The 18,346-nt window shown below is 40.7% G+C and overlaps 1 protein-coding gene across 1 annotated transcript; it reads right to left on the bottom strand.

The window, feature by feature from the left end:
- Positions 1 to 4,816: 4,816 nt before the first annotated feature.
- Positions 4,817 to 5,392, bottom strand: LOC145803501 (uncharacterized). The gene has a single exon (XM_082896785.1). The coding sequence runs from the start codon at positions 5,390 to 5,392 to the stop codon at positions 4,817 to 4,819; it is 576 nt and encodes a 191-aa protein (XP_082752911.1).
- Between the last annotated feature and the right edge of the window lie 12,954 nt (positions 5,393 to 18,346).

The raw sequence follows: 18,346 nt of genomic DNA, 5'->3' as shown, positions 1-18,346 counted from the left end.
CAACATTCGGTTCACTTACTTTGATTGAATTAACGAACATTCAAACAATATAAATTGTAGGTTTTGACAACATTAGAGGACCCAACACGCAAAACGGAGCATCCCAACTTTTCTGGCTTGAGCCGCACGTGCAGCTAGGATCTCCCGCACGTGCGGCATTGAGGCCCCGCATGTGCCTTTTTTGCAGTGTTGAAGTCCAAAATTTTTGCCATTTTCCCGCACGTGCGGCAGTGACTCCCGCACGTGCGGCTGAGGTTCCCGCACGTGCGGCTGAGGTTCCCGCACGTGCGGCCTTAGGCCCCACATGTGCGGCGATTCTGCACCAAAAGTTCGAAATTTCTGCATAATTTCTTCCCCTAGTAGACATGTTTAGGACTTCAAAATCCAGCTTTAAATTACCAATATATAAGCTTAAAGCATATGAATACATGTGAACAAGGATCAAATTACATATTTCATTTGAATAAAAATCAAATCATGAATCCACAACTTAACTTCACTCACATTCACAAGGTTCCTACTTGTTCTCACATCTCAACTCATAAACATAAAATCATGCCACATACTTGAATTCAAACAAGTCAATTGAAGAAATAGAGTAAAGTTTCTCATAGATACTTCAAATTGAGTCAAAACATGCAAGGCAAGATCATCTTGCTAATTTACTACTTCTCATACTCACATCACTACAATTCCAACTCTTAGGAACAAGATTATAGAAACATCTTCACATAAATTATGACAAGAAGGGTTGTGGATGGAAATTAGACAAACATTTACATACCTTAAGCCCAAATCTCAACCTTCTTGAGGACCTTCTTTCTCTATCCCTTCACTTCTCAAGTCTAGAGTTATGAGTTCTTTTGTTTGTCAAATGACCAAGATCACATATATATATTTCCATAAGGAGAGAATAAGACGAAAATCTATCGTTTACACATCCGAAAATTGAAATTTCACAGAAGTGCTTAATATTACCTAAAAATTATGCTGGTTCCAAATATATGATCAATTTTGACTTATTAAGCCGCTAAGGCCCTCAATTTCTACTTTATCGTTCGAGTAGTAACAGATACATTTCTTTCCTAACAGATACAATTCATTCCACAAGGCATTACAACATAGTTACTTGAACTTATTCTCTTGTACAACTTCATCTTAGTCATTTAACAGCACAGAATAAAGGACGAACATGTATCACAAGCATATATGAGGGTCGGGTTGTTACACTCTACCCCCCTTAAAAAAAAGTTTGGTCCCTCAAACTTGCTTTTACCTTAAAACGGAAACAGACATGGATACTATTGTTGCATATCCTCCTCTTTTTCCCAAGTAGCTTCAGTGCCATAATGTTCTTGCCACTCTACCTTTACCATTGGAATTTCCCGATTGCGCAATTGCTTTACTTGTCGCTCCAAAATTCGAAGTGGTCTTTCTTCATAGCTTAACTTATCATCTAGCACAAGTTGGTGATAGTCTATGACATGAGATGGATCTGATAGGTATCCTCGAAGCATAGAAACATGAAACACATTATGTATTTGACTCATACTCGGCGGAAGAGCCACTCGGTAAGCTACCAAACCCACTCTTTCTAGAATTTGGAAAGGGCCAACATACCGAGGCGTTAATTTACCCTTTTTCCCAAATCTCGGATGTCCCTTTAACGGGGTGACTTTCACGAACACATAATTACCCACTTCAAATTCCAAATCCCTTCGTCTGTTATCTGCATTGCTCTTCTGCCTGCTTTGTGCCATTTTTAACCTCTCCCGGATAATTTTAACCTTTTCAGTTGTTAATTGCACAATTTCAGGACCAACAATGCCCTATCCCCGACTTCAGCCCAACATACAGGGGAACGACATGGTCTTCCATACAGAGCTTCATAAGGTGCCATCTCAATGCTCGAATGGTAACTGTTATTGTAGGCGAACTCTATCAATGGTAGATGGGTTTCCCAGCTTTCTTGAAAATCCAATACACACAGTCGGAGCATATCTTCTAAAGTTTGTATGGTTCTCTCGGATTGACCATCAGTTTGAGGGTGAAAAGCGGTGCTAAACGTAAGTTCGGTACCCATAGCCTCCTGTAAACTTTGCCAAAATCTTGAAACAAATTTGGGGTCCCTATCTGACACAATTGACACTGGAACACCGTGAAGCCTTACAATTTCATTTATATACAGTACTGCCAGCTTATCCGCATTATATTGAGTCTTCACAGACAAGAAGTGAGCAGACTTGGTTAATCGGTCCACAATGACCCAAATTGAATTCATACCTCGAGGAGTTCTCGGTAACCCCACCACGAAATCCATGGTCAAATGCTCCGATTTCTATTCCGGGATTGGAAGGGGTTGTAATAATCCTGCTGGTCTTTGATGTTCCGCTTTGACTTGTTGACATTGTAGACACTTAGAAACAAATTCCGTGATCTCCTTTTTCATATTTGGCCACCAAAAATTTTGTTTTAAGTCTCGGTACATTTTAGTACTTCCCGGGTGTATTGATAATCTCGAGGCATGTGCTTCTCCTAGCAATTTTCGTTTAAGCTCCAACACATTGGGGACACATATTCGACCTTGAAACTTTAATACCGAATCTACGTAACTGAATCCCGATTTTGGTCTTGCCTCTAACTCTTCATAGATTTTCCTTAAGGTTTCATCTTCTAGTTGATGTAACTTAATCTCTTCCAGCAAGGTGGGTTGAGTTCTTACTGCTGCTAGTATGGCCTCCTGTTCACGTACCACCAGGTCCATATTCATTTTATCCAGTTCGTTCCTCAACTCCTTTCTTTCTATCAACAGATTTGCCAAATCCCCCGTATTCTTCCGACTAAGTGCATCTGCCACCATGTTAGCTTTACCAGGATGATATTGGATCTGCAAGTCATAATCCTTAATCAACTCAAGCCACCGCCGTTGTCGCATGTTCAACTCTTTCTGGGTAAACAGGTACTTGAGGCTTTTATGATCAGTGTAAACTTCGCAGGCTGTACCATAAAGATAGTGCCGCCATATTTTTAAAGCAAAAACTACTGCCGCTAATTCGAGATCGTGTGTGGGATAATTCTTCTCGTGGGGTTTCAGTTGCCGAGAAGCATAGGCAATAACCCTTCCATTTTGCATTAGCACACAACCAAGCCCCTTGTGCGAAGCATCACTGTAAATTACGAATCCTTCGGTACCAGATGGCAAAGCCAGAACTGGTGCTGTCGTCAATCTTGTTTTTAATTCTTGGAAAGCGGATTCCCATTCCTCTGACCATTCGAATGCAACTCCTTTTCGTGTCAGTTGGGTAAGTGGCACAGCGATTTTGGAGAAATTTTGAACAAACCTCCTGTAATATCCAGCTAATCCCATGAAACTTCGTATCTCAGTTACATTAGTGGGAGTTGGCCAGTTCACAATTGCTTCAACTTTGTGTGGATCAACAGAGACTCCTTCCTTTGTCACCACATGCCCCAAAAATGCCACTTCTTGTAGCCAGAATTCACATTTCTTTAACTTTGCGTACAGTTTCTTCTCCCGGAGTGTTTGAAGGATTAAGCGAAGATGATCCTCATGAGCTTCTGCACTCTTCGAGTATATAAGAATGTCATCAATAAAAACCACCACAAATTCGTCTAGATAGGGCTTGAAGACGCGATTCATTAGATCCATAAATGCTGCTGGTGCGTTTGTAACCCCGAAGGGCATAACCAAAAATTCATAATGGCCGTACTGGGTTCGGAAAGCTGTCTTCTCCACATCATCGGCTTTAACTTTCAATTGATGGTAGCCAGACCGTAAATCAATTTTTGAGAAAACTTGTGCCCCTTGTAACTGATCAAATAAGTCATCTATCCGTGGTAAGGGGTACTTATTTTTAATTGTCACCTTATTCAGTTCCCTATAGTCGATACATAACCGAAGTGTTCCGTCCTTCTTTTTCACAAACAATACTGGCACACCCCAAGGAGATACACTCGGGCGGATAAATCCCTTGTCAAGCAGATCCTGTAATTGAATCTTCAACTCTTTCATTTCAGCTGGTGACATCCTATAGGGTGTCTTCGAAATGGGTTGGGTTCCAGGCGCCACTTCAATTATAAACTCAATTTCTCGGTCTATTAGTTGGCCCGGCAATTCTTCGGGAAAAACATCCGGAAATTCACGGACCACTGGGATCACATCAATATTCCCATTCATCCCTTGCCCTTCTAAAACGCTACATAGATACCCCTGACAGCCTTTTCGTATTAAGTTGCAAGCCTTCACGGCAGATATCAAATAAGGTGGCGAAATCACTTCCTGCCCTTGAACCATAGACTCTGATTGCCCCGGAGGATAGAAATTAATTTGCTTAGTCACACAGTTTATAGTTGCACCATAAGCACTTAGCCAATCCATTCCCAAAATAACATCAAAATAGGTCATATCGAGAGGCACTAAATTAGCATACACCCAAATATCCCCAAGTTGAAGTTCACAAGCTAAGTATATAGTAGTACAAATCATAGACTCTCCCAAGGGGAAGGACACACACAACATGCAAGATAAGTTTTCTTCAATTTTATCTAAATTAGGAGCGAAGAATTTCGACACAAAAGAGTGAGTGGAGCCAGAATCAAACAATACATGCGCAGATTGACCACAAATAGTAAATGTACCTGACACCACTGTTGCTGTATTTTGTACATCACCTGGAATCAAAGCGAACACCCTACCTTGTCTTGCAGTGTCTTTGTTATTACTCGGTTTGGCAGCCGCCTTCGCATTGGGGGTTAGTGTAGACCCCGCCGAACTTGTGGCGGGTCTATTGCCTTTTTGTTAAACCAATTGTGGGCAATCCCTTACCAAATGTCCCGTTTTCCCACATTTAAAACATGCTCCAGTGTTCCAGTGACAAGTTCCTCGATGTTGCCTTCCACAGTCTGGACACACCGGAGTGGAATTTTGAGTCGTAGTAGTGGTGTTGAAGTTCCCTGAATTGTGCTTCTTAGCGGGTGGAGTAACGGATCTCTTTGACCATTGGTTGTTTTGTCTCTTCCCTTTCCACTCAGAAATCCGATTCTGGGCCGCAAGGTTTCCTTCTGCGATAACACCCCTTTCTAGCACCTCAACATATGTGGGTAATTTTAGCATATTGACCCGGTCCAAAATGGCACCCCGTAATCCCCCTTCAAATTTTCGTGCCTTCTTATAGTCTGTATCTACCATATGAGGGGCAAACCGAGCTAATTCAGCAAGTTGGGCCTCATATTCTGCAACAGTCTTATTTCCTTGTCTAAGAGTCTCAAATTCCGTCACCTTCTTATCTCGCATGCTTTGAGGAAAATACTTATCATAGAACAGCTCCAGAAATCTACCCCATGTTAAGTCCCGATGCACTGTTCTTGTAAGCATCCACGATCTTCGCACCTTATCTTCAAGAGTAAAGGCGGCAAGTTACACTTTCTGGGCTTCAGTACATGGAAATACTTCGAACAATTTCTCTATTCCCAGCACCCATGCTTCAGCTTTCATAGGTTCTATCCCCCCCTTAAATGACGGTGGTTTCATCTTTTAAAACTCCTTTGTGAGTGTGATGGTTCGGTCCTCAACATGAACATCTTGTACTGCAGGTGGAGGTACTGGTGGTGGTGGCGGTTGTTGCCGTTGTTGCCTTAGGGTCTCCGCCATGTCCATAATCATTCTTTCCATTCAGTCCAACCGTGCCGAGGTAGCCTCGTCCGAATCTTCCACCCTTGTTCTCACCATAACCTATATAACATTCAATTATATCTGGCAAACAAAGTTCAAATTGTCAGCGTTAGCAGAGTACATTCTACGTTGCCATCGATCTTTCATATATTTTTAGGATGCCATGCATGATGCTTAAGTCTTTTCTAGATATCCTAAGGCTCAATGGATCTGTGTGTGGGATAGCAACTCGTGCTCTGATACCACTTGTCACGCCCCTAACTTGCCCCTAAAAGTTTGGGCATGACCTAAACAGAAAAGGACACTTAACCTGGTTCCATAGAGGGGCCTGCCCGAAAGCTGTAAAACATAATTGATAAAAACCAGAAAATATGACATCCATTGAGCTACTAAGTCATGCTAGGATCAAAAACATTTCACAGGACAAGTACATCAAAAGCCAAAATACATTTAAGAGTTAGTTATTTACAGGCATATACAAAACCAACCCCGAGGTGGGGTATATAACAAAATCATTAAGTACATAACAACTTAAGCCAATAACAAAAGTGTGAGCCATCATCTAACAACTCCACAAAAGTAGGGTCCCGACCCCAAGCTTGGCTGTGCCTAGGCTGACAAAAGTATGACGATGCCGAGCTAAGATCGACCTCCTGGTTGATTACCTACAGAAACAGACATAACATAGGGTGAGCCAAGCTCAGTGAACAATAGTACTAGTATGCTTGTAAACATATTTAATGCTGAAATCATGTAATTAGTCTGTCTCTGTACGGCTTGTTGGAACAACATAATCGGTTTATAATTGTCATAATGTGGCCCCTGGCCTAAGAACTTCACACATTCAGAAAAGAGTCCTTGGGTTCATAATTTACAATTCATCACATAGACATTTGGTTCTTTTTGATTCACAAGCTTACAATAGTATAAGTTCATATTTCACACATCGGTCCTTGGCCTCATAAATTCATCATTCACAAAGGGCCCTTGGCCACATTGGTTCACAATTCACAAATGACCCTTGGTCACGTAGTTTCACATTAGGCTCGTAGCCACATTGACTCACAAATGGCTCTAAGCCACATTGGTTCACAAATGGCTCTAAGCCACATTGGTTCACAAATTCACAATTGCCTTGATACATTCCACTAGTCACAAGCTTCCACATAAGATGTGTACAACTTCACAACCCTTTTCAATGTTTCCACAATTTCGTATTGAATCACTTATAGCAAATATATCATTTCATACCAACACAAGTTTGATAGTGAAGTTTGTAACGACAAGATATAACGTCAATACATAATATGATAAAACTTTCAACAAGGGTCACAACGTCAATAAACATAAATACTGAGTAGAGATACATTGAAGTACTATCACTCACTGTGTTGTGTCGGTGCACTTCCTTTTGAGGCGTTTCCTACACACATGAAAAATCACATTAGTCCCTTTTATCCTTGTTAAATCAACATTCGGTTCACTTACTTTGATTGAATTAACGAACATTCAAACAATATAAATTGTAGGTTTTGACAACATTAGAGGACCCAACACACAAAACGGAGCATCCCAACTTTTCTGGCTTGAGCCGCACGTGCGGCTAGGATCTCCCGTACGTGCGGCACACTTCCCGCACGTGCGGCACACCTCCCGCACGTGCGGCATTGAGGCCCCGCACGTGCCTTTTTTGCAGTGTTGAAGTCCAAAATTTTTGCCATTTTCCCGCACGTGCGGCAGTGACTCCCGCACGTGCGGCTGAGGTTCCCGCACGTGCAACGATTCTGCACCAAAAGTCTGAAATTTCTGCATAATTTCTTCCCCTAGTAGACATGTTTAGGGCTTCAAAATCCAGCTTTAAATTACCAATATATAAGCTCAAAGCATATGAATACATGTGAACAAGGATCAAATTACATATTTCATTTGAATAAAAATCAAATCATGAATCCACAACTTAACTTCACTCCCATTCACAAGGTTCCTACTTGTTCTCACATCTCAACTCATAAACATAAAATCATGCCACATACTTGAATTCAAACAAGTCAATTGAAGAAATAGAGTAAAGTTTCTCATAGATACTTCAAATTGAGTCAAAACATGCAAGGCAAGATCATCTTGCTAATTTACTACTTCTCATACTCACATCACTACAATTCCAACTCTTAGGAACAAGATTATAGAAACATCTTCACATAAATTATGACAAGAAGGGTTGTGGATGGAAATTAGACAAACATTTACATACCTTAAGCCCAAATCTCAACCTTCTTGAGGACCTTCTTTCTCTATCCCTTCACTTCTCAAGTCTAGAGTTATGAGTTCTTTTGTTTGTCAAATGACCAAGATCACATCTATATATTTCCATAAGGAGAGAATAAGACGAAAATCTATCGTTTACACATCCGAAAATTGAAATTTCACAGAAGTGCTTAATATTACCTAAAAATTATGCTGGTTCCAAATATATGATCAATTTTGACTTATTAAGCCGCTAAGGCCCTCAATTTCTACTTTATCGTTCGAGTAGTAACAGATACATTTCTTTCCTAACAGATACAATTCATTCCACAAGGCATTACAACATAGTTACTTGAACTTATTCTCTTGTACAACTTCATCTTAGTCATTTAACAGCACAGAATAAAGGACGAACATGTATCACAAGCATATATGAGGGTCGGGTTGTTACAGAAAGTGCACAGGACAGTGCGATACAGGGTGGAATACACAAGATAGTGCGATACAAAATGCACAGGACAATACGATACAGGGTGCACAAAACAGTGCGATGTAAGATGAATGTATGAATGCACAAAACAGTGCGATGCAAGGTGCACAAAACAGTGCGATACAAACTGAAAGATGCATGGTATGTGGAGGGAAATGAGCAGTACTAAGAGCAATGCGTCATGTACCTTATGAAATGAGTGTAGGGCATCTTGCCACAACTTATTGAAATGTAATACGAAGGGAGGCAACTCGACAAAACTCTATTAAGTGCAAAACAAAGTCAAGAATAAGAGCAACCAACCATGTAGTTCAAAGCAACCAGAGTATATGAGCATACATGCATAATCCAAAACATATGTATTAATCAAAGGGAATTTGGCAATCCCAAGAGAGCTTTGAACTGGTCAGAGATAACTTTCGAAAGCTTAATCATATTAGGATCATCATAGGGGTGAGCTCACCCTAATCCAGAGGAAAGTGCCCAACAAATGGCTCTAAATGAGTTGAGAAAAAGGTTGGGTTCATGCCCTTTGTTCAAATGATGACCCAATCAGGCACACTGAAAATTGCCCCTAGTGTCCAGTCATTGGCCGCAGGTTGGGTTCATGCCCCTTGTTCAATGGATGGCCCAATCAAATGCACTAAAAATTGCCCCTAGTGTCCAGTCACTGGCCACCTTTTTCAACATTATGCAGGCACGTGCGATGGGGATCATCAGATCCTAGAATAATTGCCAACCAATCAGACTCATCTCTTCTGACATATTGAGAACTTACTTCAGTCCCCCCCGAAGCAGAGACAGATTCTTCATATACACTTTGTAATGATCATGAATGCGATGCCCCTTGTATGGGCACTCTCAGCTCGTTTATGAATTCCACACATGGACTTGTTTTCGAGTTTGGAGCGCACACTTGTGTATGGAATTTTGATCATGCCACTCTGTTGAATTTTGAGCGGCAGACACACTATGGTGACTCGATGAAGAGTGTTTTTGAGCGACATACACGTTATGGTGACTCGATGAAGAGTGCAGATTGAGACAAACACCAGGCACGACACAACCGACCCAAAAGCAAAAAAAGACTCAAGGTAACTGATCATTCATAATGCCCCTAGTATTACTTATGTTCCCTTTAAAATTCAATTTTGATTCCCTTTTTTTGCTCAAGTTAGAGATTCTACTAATAAGTTCAAGTTGAAAATTTCTCCAATTGTTGATTGAAGCTAGTTCATTCTTATCCAATGCAAGTATATGATATACGCAGCAGTCGATGTAGCTCATGGATTGATACGAAGCTGATGACGTGAATTGGGCAAGGTGATTGGGTTGATACGAACAAGATGGATATGGTTGAGACCGAACTTCAGGATAAAGTTACCTATGTATCCCAAGAATGGGAATCAGGTCAATGTAGTTCATGGCTGAGGTTCACTCAGGTGTTGACATTCTCCTTTCGTGCTCTAACTTTTGCCAAAGCCGCCCCTTTGGGGTTTTTAACCCTGTGAGCTATATATGTATATATATATTTTTTTTCATTTCTCATTTTTCATGCTCTACCTTTTGCCTAGGTCACCCATTTCAGTTTTCGGCCTAGCGAGCCTCTCAAGGATAGCGTTACAACACTTGTGGTGAATTTGATCAATAGTTATCCTTGCCCTAACACTGGAACTGGCTTCACCTTGATTTGAGCTTGATTCTCCATTCTTTTATGCATGCCTTCTTCTTTTCTTTCGCTCCATTTTCAAAGTTGGTTCTTCTTATAATGTGGTACCTTCTTGCATTGGCTTCCTCGAATTCAGGCAGAAGTTCCCTTTCTCATAATTGATTGGATTTCATTCTAATGGGCACCCCTAGCTTGATGATTGACTTCTTTTCCCTTTTCTTTCTTTTCTTTTTTTTTCTTTTTTCTTTTCTTCATTATGTTTTTGTTTCTTTTTTCTTTTTTCTTTTTTTTATTCTTTTCTTATTTTTTCCTTTCTTTCTCTTTCTTTTTAGTGTCTTTTATCCTTTTCTCTTTGAAATAATGAAAACACTAGAGGAGAAATTTTATCATTTGTGAAGTCTGAAAGCCGCCTTGTACTTGCAACAATGATCGCCTAATGGCAAAGAGAATCCCCAAGACAATGTAGGATACCACGCACAATTTTGAATAAGTTTTGCATAAGAAACAGCTTAAAATTTTTGAAAGCATGAATGATTTTGCACTGATAAGTCAGAAGTCACTCAAACTATTCGGGGGATCCTTCTCAACACTTGAGCTTATTAAGAGAATCTCATTCAAAAAAGCAATTTCAAAAACAAATTCAAAGCCTTTTTCTATTTGTAAAAGGTCACGCATGCATCACTATAGCTACCATAAAATGATCAGCAAACTTGACTCCCACTTCCTTATAAAGATGAAGACCTGAGGGTACACGAGAGTGACTCAAAGGAAAAGACTCAACTGACGCAACAACGTAAGAAAAGACAGAAAACAAAACTCTCAATAACCATTTACACGACACAACTTAAAACAAAATTAGTACCCTTGAAAAAAAGGGGTTTTCACTCTCCAAGTCCATCTGTAGAATTCAAAAACAACTTTAAGTAGCCCACGGGAAGGTCCAGACCTGCCTTCAATTCAGCAATACACATCCACACCCAGAAGGATTGATTTCCTACTTTCAAATCTAGTCTCACAAATTGAATCCCACGCGTCTTCTTGACCAAAACAATTGCTTCTCCACACCATGCCCTTAGTTCAGAAGGTCTTTTCCAAGTGCTTTCGACAATTACCCTAGCTAAGACTGAGATTCATCATTCCAACCACCAGTGCTGGCATTACTGCTTCATCAAGCTTGAACTCACCAAGATCGAGTGAACTTTCCATCTCTTCAGAGATTGTATTCCTTTTGCTCAAATCGGAATCAGAAGATTCAAGAATGAACACAATGGGTTTGGGCTCATTGGCAGGTATGTTGTGTTGGCTAGGATAATGGTTGGTCGGTGGCAAGCTGTGTATGGATTTTATGTTATAGAGTGGCTATCTATTGCAGTTAGGGAGAGGATTATTGACAGCTTTGGGATTTTCAGGTGGGGTGATGACATTATTGTCAATCAAGTCTTGAATTTCATGGCGAATGCGAAAGTAACGATCAGTATGATGACCGTACGGCTGATGGAATGTGCAATATTAGGTATGGTCATGTCTAGGTGGGAGAGGATTGGAGAGAGGTCGAGGATTGAGCGGTTTGAGATACCATTCCTCCATTAGTACCTTCAATGCACAGGTTAGGCTTATATGGAGTTGGGTGAAGGTTCATTTTTTGGAGGAAGAAACATTAGGTTTAGAAAAATTGGCAAATGGATCAGCAGATGTTGGCCGGGTATTCATGGGCTTGGGACTGGAATCGGGATGAGCGTTTCTAGTAAAGCGTCCCTTTTCATTGTTTGCCCCCTGATTCAAAATGCTCTCATCCTGAGCGACAAAAGTGTTATCCATAGTCTTTGCAACAACTGCGAGCACTTGTTGTTTGTTCAACCCTTTGACCTTCAACGTCTTAATAGCCCACCGGAGATGTACATAGGGATCAATACTTGTCTCGGCCTTGTTCTTGCCACTTGCTTCAGCATGGCCAAGGGATTGAGTGGCTATATCGAAGCAAGACCCATTTGTTGTTGATCTGTCATCACCCAGACTTGAGATAGCTTTGGGTTGGCCCTTTTCAACAGCAGCTCACCCTAAGATTGGGGAGCTTTTTGACGGGATCGAAACCCCAAATGTTAAATTTGCCACCGTTTCTTGAAGGTTTTCAATCATTTCTAACATCTCAGCAGTAGTGGGTTCAGTCTTTTGACGCTCTTGGCATACTTGAACCGGATTAGGTACATCCATCATGCACAAATCAGTGCTTTCTAGAATGAACACCTCAGGCTTGGGTAAATGGGTCGAGGTGATGTATATGTTGGGACTGAATGTAGTAAGTAGTGTATGGATGAAGTTAAGGTGAGGTGGAAATACTTGGTTATGGATGGGAAGTGGGTTGATGGTAACATTGGGGTCTTGAGGTGGAGCTATTATCTAGTTGTCGATGAGATTCTGAACCTCATGACGAAAGCGGCAGCAATGATCGGTGCCATGACCGCGCTGTTGATGGTATGCATAGTACTTGGTGGGGTTATGTCTAGCATGGAATGGCTCAGGAAGAGGTTGGGGATCGAGGGGTTTGAGATACCCTCTTTCCATCAAGATTTTAGTTCACTGGTTAGGCTCATATAGAGGGGGGTAAAAGTTCTGCCATGAGCTCAGGTTGGGCTGGCTATTTGTGGGTTGGATTTGGCAAAGGGTCAGCAGTGACGACTGTATTGATTTCAATGGGTTTGGAAATAGTGCTACTACTAGCATTAGTATTCCTGGAAAACACCTTACTTGTTGGTTCGCTTGTTCTTGGGATAATCCTTTTGTTGAATGCACTCTCAATCTGAACCCCTAATTCATGCAAATTTTAGAAAGTGAACAGTGAAGAGACTATCAATTTTTACAACATATCAAGCTCATGGTTCTGCACCACTATTCGCACTTGGTCCCTCTTAGAAGGTCGATCTGTCATTTGTGCGGCCTTTGCTCTCCACCTTGCAACAAATTCCACAGAAGGTTCTCCAGGATTCTGGTGGGTTGTTTCAAGCTCTTGAATGGTCATTTCAAGTTGGGTATTGTAAGAGTACTAATTGACAAACGCCTCAGCCAACTCTTCCTAGTTCTGCTTCACTGTATCCTCCAACTTGGCGTACCAAGTGGCTGTTATACCCGACAGGGTTCTTCTATATAGACAGAGTTTCTAAGGCTTAGTCGAACCCATCAGTTTCAAGACATCCAAGAAAAACTGGATATGTACCATAGGATCTCTAGGCCCGTTGAAATAGTCAATGTGTGGCATTTTGAATCTATCTGGGAGCCCTACAACAACCTTGGTGTACTCATCCTCAATGTTGGGAATGGAGTTAAGTCCCTGAGCCTTTTTGAATTGCTTCTCAAGGTCAGCAAGTTTTAACAATGTTGGGTCAAGATCATTAATATCAAGAGGATAAAGCCCCTCATTAGGCTGTACCAAGGGTCTAAAAACTCAAGCTTGAGCAAACCCTTCTCTAGGATCCGAACCTTGCAAATATTCAGTTGGCGAAAGTGGATCAAAGTTCGGCAGGGGGCCCGAGACTGGATGTGTGGTAGATGCCCCAGATGGGAGTTGCATTTCAGCATTGGTCTCATCTTGAATGGAAATTCCCTAGTTTAACGCTGCTATCATGGCCATAACTTCTTTTGGACTCTAAGCCATCATGGGTCTGCTGAGTTGGCAATCGGTGAAATGGATGGGTGTAAGCTGAGAGCTGACTAACAAGGATTTGGACCCGGTTATACTTGATGTATCTGAACTGGATTAGTCTAGACGGGTTTGACTGGATTGGGCTTTTTAAAATGGCTCTTTTGGCAATGGATGGATTTTTCTGAGTTGGCCTTTTGCGGATCAGTTGGACTGGGCCTTTGCTGGGTGGGTTTTTTCTAAAATTGGATGGACTGTGATAGATTAAGGCTTTATGGGTTAGATTGGATTGGGCCTTTGTTGAGTTGGGTACTGCTTCTTCTCTGGCTCAGACAAACTTGGCATTAAAAACAAATGCGCTATTAGATCGAGATACCGGGTATGATGGTCAAAACAAAGCAAGATACAAGTTTGGCCCTGGTTCTAGTTTTACTGAAAATTCACCCATATCAAACACAAACCCCAGGATTTCGACCCAAATCTGATTCTGATATGATCCTGAAGTTTGAAAGGAATCGCCTCAAGATTAAGACTCTCCCAAGATTGCATCACACATTTCCAAAGAATTCACATTTTGCACAAAAGCATTCAAAACACCCCTATGAGAGGTTTAGGATTTCCCTGTCCTAGTTTTGGAGTGGTCTACAGCTTTATTACTCAAACAAGTGGTATCACATCATCCTACATACAGGAGAGTATCATGTCCTAATTTGGAACAGTCACTAAAGTTTTACTATATGCAACTAGGCCAAATGGTCAAAAAGGGTATCTCAGCAAGATTACCTAATATACCTCTCACACCTAACACCGAGAAGTGAAAGGAGGATCAAACGGTACAGCGGTAGTCCATATCCAAGGGTTGTGTTCCCATCATGGCAGAGCCCAGGACTGGTCAGCCTTTGGGCAAGCTTTTGGGCAAGCCTCCGGCAAACCATCTAGGAATAGCAGATGGCAAACACAGTGACTTAAGTGCACCAATGCAAATGAAACGCAAAGAAACATATAAATGTAGATAAAATTTCATATCATGAAGTTTGAGTCAAGTTCTCTAAATTCCCCAGCGGAGTCGCCAGAAACTGTAGCTCGACTTTTCATGCCCCCTTTCGGAAGACAAAGAAGCCCTACAATATCGGACTCCAGCGGTTCTGAATCTGATCTCACAAGTGCAATATGAAATAGATAAACATCAAAGAGTCCAAATCTGACAAATCTTTTGGAAAATCAATTTTGAATCAAATTGTCAAAAATTGACTGCTTTGCCAGATATAGAGTCATCACCTAAATATTTTTGGGAAATTTAGGAAACCCATGACTAGTGCCAAAGGCCACATATCCGTCATCACCAAGATTGTCTCAGCTCGGGAACTTAAGTATGAGAGGGGAAGGTCATGAATTGAGCACCCCCTCTCGCCTGATCAAAGATCAGCCTCTGCTAATCATGATATGATTCTTATCTACATTATATGCTCTTGTTCCGATTTATTAGGCTAGCTTACTATATGATGCGCACACAAGTATAGACTGATTTGCAAAAATTGGAACACTTGATTTCATGTTTGTTTTGAAAATTGTTTCGAATATGCACCACTTGAAAAAGTGATCGCATATGAACATTACTCAAATTATTCCAATTCAAGTAATTAGCCTTCATCCACAGGCATTCAGGCAATTTATCACTTAAGCATTTAATCTCATGGCAGGCATGCTAGACATGGCAACAATCACACGCACGCGATATACTAAAGCACAAAAATGCTCACCTCATATTCCAAGGCAAGCCAAAAGAAACAAAAGAGTTAGAAAACAAAAATGCCCCTAACTAATACAACATGACTAATGCAACACATGTAATAATGCAACTAATAGGCTCGGCTACTAATTATGTCATGTGAGTCAATTTGATAGCATGTATTTTAAACACGTATTCAATGAAATATTTAAACGACAATGCATTGTTAGAATGATGAACGAAGCCCAGATGCATGCAATACAAGTGGATGAATGAAATGTGACGCTTCTAAACTAACCATCATAAGCTGGTAAAATAAAAGAGAAAGACGTGGGGTTGGAAGACATACACGTTATTACAACATTTGCGCCCTCATGAAGGAGAGTCCTGAACTAACTAGCTAACTAATTAAATCTAAACTAATTAATTAACTATTACAAACCCGAATGAAAAATTTAGCTGAACTAATTAACTAATTATTACAACAAATGAACTAATTAATTAACTAATCTAACTAATTAAAATGATTTCAACACGAGACGAATTGACTATTCTAACTAATTAATTACAAAGCCACTACTTTAAGCACAACACTAATATTATTACAACATGAATCCCGAGGATCGGTGGCGGGCTCATGCATGAATGTGGTTTCCACTCGAAAAAGCCATTGTTTCTGCTACCAAATGCCTCTGTTGCATAGGAGAACACTTGTACTGCTTTCTGCCTCTAGACCAATTTTGTTCTGCTTCAAAAGTACATTGCTAGATTTTGCACAGGTAGCCGACAAATGGCCTACCATCCACTGATGATGAACTGTCGGCCACTGATGACTAGATTGTCCTGCTCTTGAAGAGGAATGAACCCTTGAGTCACAAACCACCAATTTCATACTCTCAAGTTCTTCAAGAGCTCAAATTCAAGCTCAAATCATCTAAGCAAAAAGCTCTCTGGGTTTGGCTTAGAGTGTTTGGGCAAAGACTATGCAAGTTGCAAGAGAGAAAAAGAGAGAGAGAGAGAGAGAGAGAGAGAGAGAGAGAGAATTATAGAGAGAGAATATATTTTTGCTCCCAAAATTTTTCTAACCTCAAAACCAAGAGAGAAGGTCCTCTATGTATAGAAATATATGAGCTTCAATCGAAAATATCTATATAGAGACAGATGGAGCAATGTGGGAACAACTGGTATAAATATCTGCAAAAAAAATGGTTTTTGACACTTGTGGCCATCAGGCCACTACTGGTGGACGGCAAGACACATTAGTGGGACAAAACGGGCAAAAGTTTCACTATTGGCCAGCAGGCCACTATTTGTGGTCAGCCACAAAAATCTATTTCTAGGCCCGACTTCAAATTGACATATCTCCTTCATCCGAACTCGGTTTTAGGTGATTCTTGAGTCTAAATTGAAGCCCCAGAAGTCTACTTTCCAATGAAGGTAGCTTCACATCTAAATTATAAGTGTGTAAAGAGATATGCCTATTTTAGTAAAGGTTGCTCAGTTTTGTCCTAACAGATTGATGCCTAACTTATCCCCCAACTAGTTTTCTTCCCTCCCTTCCTATTTTCTTCAACTCCAAACCTATAAATAAAAATGTTTTGAAGATTTTTCAAAGAGTTTACCTCTCTTCCATTTATCTCCACTTTGTCCTTACTCAGTTTACCAAAAAATGCAATTTTTAACGAAATGCGAGCCTCAAAACATTGTAGAAACATTTTCAAAAATATTTTGAAAGAGAGGGTTTTAAGGTCTAAAATAGTTTTGGTCAAAAATTGGGTGTAAGGATGGGATTTGGAGCACTTTTTGCTGAAGAAATCGAACATTTGTACAGCATAACTTTCATCATCAAGTGATCAATCTGAGGCGCCCAAGTCTTAAGGGCAATCAAAAATGGGTTTATCAGCAATCCAAGTGTAAACATTACATATTTTGAAATAAATCTGGGTATTTCTCACTGACCCCGACGTCACACTTCTAAGTTGCTTCCTCAACGCTGTGATAGCGCCACAACACTTTAACCAATAGAATGGTCTTACCCCTTAATACTTGTTCCCGAGTATTTAAGACTTCAACTGGTCTCTCCTCATATGGCACATCCTCATCAATCTCAATATCCGTCCAATCTAACACATGGGAAAGATCGAGCTCATACTTACGAAGCATTGACACATGGAACACATTATGCACTCTAGAAAGTTATGGTGGTAAAGCAAGGTGATACACAACTTCTCCTATCTGTTCTATGATGTCAAAAGGACCGATAAATCGAGGAGATAATTTCCCACTTCAACCAAACCTCACCTATCCTTTCTTTGGCAAGATTTTCATAAATACATGATCTCCTCCCTCAAAGGACAGCAGTCTTCGCCTCTAATTGGCTTAACTTTTTTGTCGGCTTTGGGTTGTAACTAATCTCTTCTGAATGAGAGACAGCTTCTTAGTGGTCTCGCGAACCAACTCGGCCACAAGCATAGGTTAACCCCCTTACCTTAACCCCAACAAACCAGTGATCTACAAGGACATCTGTAAAGAGCTTCGAAAGGTGCCATCTCAATGCTAGCCTAATAGCTATTATTATAAGCAAACTCGACTAAAGGTAAGAGCCAGCTTCTGAGTGGCCTCGTGAACCAACTCGGCCACAAGCATAAGTTAATCCCCTTACCTTAGCCCAACAAACCAGTGATCTACAAGGACATCTGTAAAGAGCTTCGAAAGGTGCCATCTCAATGCTAGCCTAATAGCTATTGTTATAAGCAAACTCGACTAAAGGTAAATGTTTCTCCTAAGATCCTTTGAAGTCTAACACACAAGCTCTCAACATGTCTTCTAAATTTTGAATGGTGCACTCGAATTGTCCATCAATCTAAGAGTGGTAGGCAGTACTAAAGTTC

Source organism: Camellia sinensis, chromosome 12, assembly GCF_055761805.1.
Source record: "Camellia sinensis isolate YWXY chromosome 12, ASM5576180v1, whole genome shotgun sequence".
In the NCBI taxonomy this organism is placed as follows: Eukaryota; Viridiplantae; Streptophyta; class Magnoliopsida; order Ericales; family Theaceae; genus Camellia; species Camellia sinensis.
This window is presented reverse-complemented; position numbering and strand designations above follow the sequence as displayed.